Source organism: Kogia breviceps, chromosome 7 (genome assembly GCF_026419965.1).
Source record: "Kogia breviceps isolate mKogBre1 chromosome 7, mKogBre1 haplotype 1, whole genome shotgun sequence".
Taxonomy (NCBI): Eukaryota; Metazoa; Chordata; class Mammalia; order Artiodactyla; family Physeteridae; genus Kogia; species Kogia breviceps.
Window position 1 is genome coordinate 11269800 of NC_081316.1, and position 4329 is coordinate 11274128.

At 37.9% G+C, this 4329-nt stretch overlaps 1 protein-coding gene across 1 annotated transcript; it reads right to left on the reverse strand.

Moving 5' to 3' along the window:
- Nucleotides 1-3108: 3108 nt before the first annotated feature.
- LOC131760486 (olfactory receptor 5B12-like) lies at nucleotides 3109-4033 on the reverse strand. Its single transcript, XM_059070511.2, is given in 4 exon segments — nucleotides 3109-3187; nucleotides 3189-3510; nucleotides 3513-3787; nucleotides 3789-4033. Coding segments are annotated over 4 exon segments (921 nt in total).
- Between the last annotated feature and the right edge of the window lie 296 nt (nucleotides 4034-4329).

The following is a 4329-nucleotide window of genomic DNA, read 5'->3' on the forward strand; positions in this document are numbered from 1 at the left end:
CTTCTCAAACTCTTCCTAAATATAGCAGAGGGAGGAACACTCCCAAACTCATTCTACCAGGCCACCATCACACTGATACCCAAACCAGACAAAGATGTCACAAAGAAAGAAAACTACAGGCCAATATCACTGATGAACATAGATGCAAAAATCCTCAACAAAATACTAGCAAACAGAATCCAACAGCACATTAAAAGGATCATACACTATGGTCAAGTGGGGTTTATCCCAGGAATCAAGGATTCTTCAATATATGCAAATCAATCAATGTGATACACCATATTAACAAATTGAAGGAGAAAAGCCATATGATCTTCTCATTGATGCAGAGAAAGTTTTTGACAAAATTCAACACCCATTTATGATAAAAAACCCTTCCAGAAAGTAGGCACAGAGGGAACTTACCTCAACATAATAAAGGCCATATATGACAAACCCACAGCCAACATCATCTTCAATGGTGAAAAACTGAAACCATTTCCATTAAGATCAGGAACAAGACAAGTTTGCCCACTCTCACCACGTTTTAGCCACAGCAATCAGAGAAGAAAAAGAAAAAAAAGGAATCCAAATCAGAAAAGAAGAAGTAAAGCTGCCACTGTTGACAGATGACATGATACTATATAGAGAGAATCCTAAAGATGCTACCAGAAAACTGCTAGAGCTAATCAATGAATTTGGTAAAGTTGCAGGATACAAAATTAATGCACAGAAATCTCTTACATTCCTATACACTAATGATGAAAAATCTGAAAGTGAAATTAAGAAAACACTCCCATTTACCATTGCAATAAAAAGAATAAAATATCTAGGAATAAGCCTACCTAAGGAGACAAAAGACTTGTATGCAAAAAATTATAAGACACTGATGAAAGAAATTAAAGATGATACAAATAGATGGAGAGATATACCATGTTCTTGGATTGGATGAATCAACATTGTAAAAATGACTCTACTACCCAAAGCAATCTACAGATTCAATGCAATCCCTATCAAACTACCACAGGCATTTTTCACAGAACTAGAACTAAAAATTTCACATTTTCTATGGAAACACAAAAGACCCCGAATAGGCAAAGCAATCTTGAGAAAGAGAAATGGAGCTGGAGGAATCAGGCTCCCTGACTTCAGACTATACTACAAAGCTGCAGTAATCAAGACAGTATGGTACTGGCACAAAAACAGAAATATAGATCAGTGGAACAAGATAGAAAGCCCAGAGATAAGCCACGCACTTATGGTCACCTTATCTTTGGTAAAGGAGGCAAGAATATACAGTGGAGAAAAGACAGCCTCTTCAATAAGTGGTGCTGGGAAAACTGGACAGCTACATGTAAAAGAATGAAATTAGAACACTCCCTAACACTATACACAAAAATAAACTCAAAATGGATTAAAGACCTATATGTAAGTCCAGACACCATCAAACTCTTAGAGGAAAACATAGGCAGAACACTCCATGACATAAATCACAGCAAGAACCTTTTTGACCCCCCTCCTAGAGAAATGGAAATAAAAAGAAAAATAAACAAATGGGACCTAATGAAACTTAAAAGCTTTTGCACAGCAAAGGAAACCATAAACAAGATGAAAAAAACAACCTTCAGAATGGAAGAAAATACTTGCAAACAAAGCAACTGACAAAGGATTAATCTCCAAAATATACAAGCAGCTCATGCAGCTCAATATCAAAAAACAAAAAACCCAATCCAAAACTGAGTGTAAGACCTAAATAGACATTTCTCCAATGAAGATGTACAGATTGCCAACAAACACGTGAAAGGATGTTCAACGTCACTAATCATTAGAGAAATGCAAATCAAAACTACAATGAGGTATCACCTCACACCAGTCAGAATGGCCATCATCAAAACATCTACAAACAATAAATGCTAGAGAGGGTGTGGAGAAATGTCTATTTTCTGAAACTGTTGGTGAGAATGTAAATTGAGACAGCCACTATGGAGGTTCTTTAATAAACTAAAAATAAAACTACCATATGACCCAGCAATCCCACTATTGGGCATATACCCTGAGAAAACCATAATTCAAAAAGAGTCATATACCACAATATTCACTGCAGTACTCTTTACAATAGTTAGGACATGGAACCAACCTAAGTGTCCATCGACAGATGAATGGATAAAGAAGATGTGGCACATATAATGGAATATTACTCAGCCATAAAGAAAAACGAAACTGAGTTATTTGTAGTGAGGTGGATGGACCCAGACTCTGTCCATCTCTGCCCAGAGTGAAGTAAGTCAGAAACAGAAAAACAAGTACCGTATGCTAACACATATATATGGAATCTAAAAAAAAAAAAAGGTTCTGAAGAACCTAGGGGCAGGACAGGAATAAAGACGCAGATGTAGAGAATGGACTTGAAGACATGGGGAGGGGGAAGGGTAAGTTGGGATGAAGTGAGAGAGTGGCATGGACACATATACACTACCAAATGTAAGATAGATAGCTAGTGGAAATCAGCCACATAGCACAGGGATATCAGCTCTATGCTTTGTGACCACATGGAGGAGTGGAATAGGGATGCTGGGAGGGAGATGCAAGATGGAGGGGATATGGGGATATATGTATACATATAGCTTATTCACTTTGTTATATAGACGAAACTAACACAACAATGTAAAAAAATTATACTCCAATAAAGATGTTAAAATAAAAAACGAATGTATTATCAGACACCAAAATCATTGTTTTAAATTACATTAATAAAAATTGACTAATCCCACTTATCTTTGGACTCATTTTTCTGTCCACTCATGGATATGTGAATTACATGTGGTTTGCATAAATGATGTTTCTTCGGGCATGTACTTAAATATACTTTGAGTGAAATGAGAGTGGAGATGATCATGTGAAATAATGAAATGTAATTAAGAAGAAATTTTATAATAAGACTTCTATGCTCAAGTTTGATACTTCTTAAGCTACTATTCCTGAGATATCATATTTGTAAGCCACTTCTGTCATAGACTTAATAAATAACTTGAGAAAGTACATTAAAAATTTACAAAATTGTTGGCCTAGCAAGTCAGTATTTTCCCTAGCTTGATCTGACCCGTTTCGTATATAGTTGTTTCTATATAATTAAAATGTGAATCTTATAGAAGACTTTGCCTTCCCTCTAGTTTTTTTAACGGCCATCTTTACCTCTGTGTTCCTCAGGTGGATTCAGCATAGGAAAGACTATAGCATAGAACACAGTTGCCATTTTGTCTGTGTCCGTGGAATGGCGGGAACTGGGCTGTAAGGCACCTGTCCCACAGAAGTTGGACACGGCAGCGAGGTGAGAAGCACAGGTGGAAAAGGCCTTCTGATGTCCTTCAGATGAGTGCATCCTCAGAATGGGGACAAATATAAACACGTAAGGGATCAACATAACCAGGACAGAAAAGATGATATTGAAGCCCATCAAAGCAAAAATCACCATGTCACTTCTGATGCTGTCTGAGCGTGAGAGAGCCAGGACAGCAGTACCATCACAGAAAAGTGATCAATCACATTGGATCTGCAGAAAGAGAGACTGAATATCTTCCAAGTGTGCATAGAGGCCTCCAGAAATCCAAGGACATAGGAACCAATGACCACCCATGCACACACCCTTGTTGTCATGATGTTGGTGTAATGTAGTGGTTTACATACTGCTGCATGATGGTCATAGGTCATTGAGGCCAAGAGAAATGTTTCCACAATGAGAAAGACTGTAAAAAAGAAAAACTGAGCAGCATATGCATTGTAGGAAATGACCTCATCTCCTATGAGGAAACACTTTGGGAGTGACAGCTGTGGAGTAACCAAAGTCCACCAGAGAGAGGTGACTGAGGAAGAAGAACATGGGAGTGTGGAGACGAGGGTCCAGCTGGGTCAACGTGATAACCCCCAAGTTCCCAACCAGAGTGATGATGTAGACGAGAGTGAACACTAGAAAGAGGGAGATCTGCAGTTCTGGGGCATCAGTTATACCAACAAAAATGAATTCAGTCACCTTTGTACCGTTCTCCATGGGGGTCATTTGTGCAATACGTGAATGACCTGTAGCAATGAGAAAGAGGCTCCAGGTAGTAACTGGGTTTGGAACTATCATACCCAAGGTATGCCTTATGTCAGAATTCTCTGAATTTAAGATGGGCATAACAACAACAGGTAATTTTTAAACATTGGGAGAAACATAGAATGTGCTCGCTTAAAGGATTTTGGAGATAACATAATGCAACCTTCGACCGTAATAAATGATCAAATTAAAGTTCAGAGATGGAAAGTGACTTATGCACAAAATCACAGGATTTGTTACTAAATGATATATGTTGG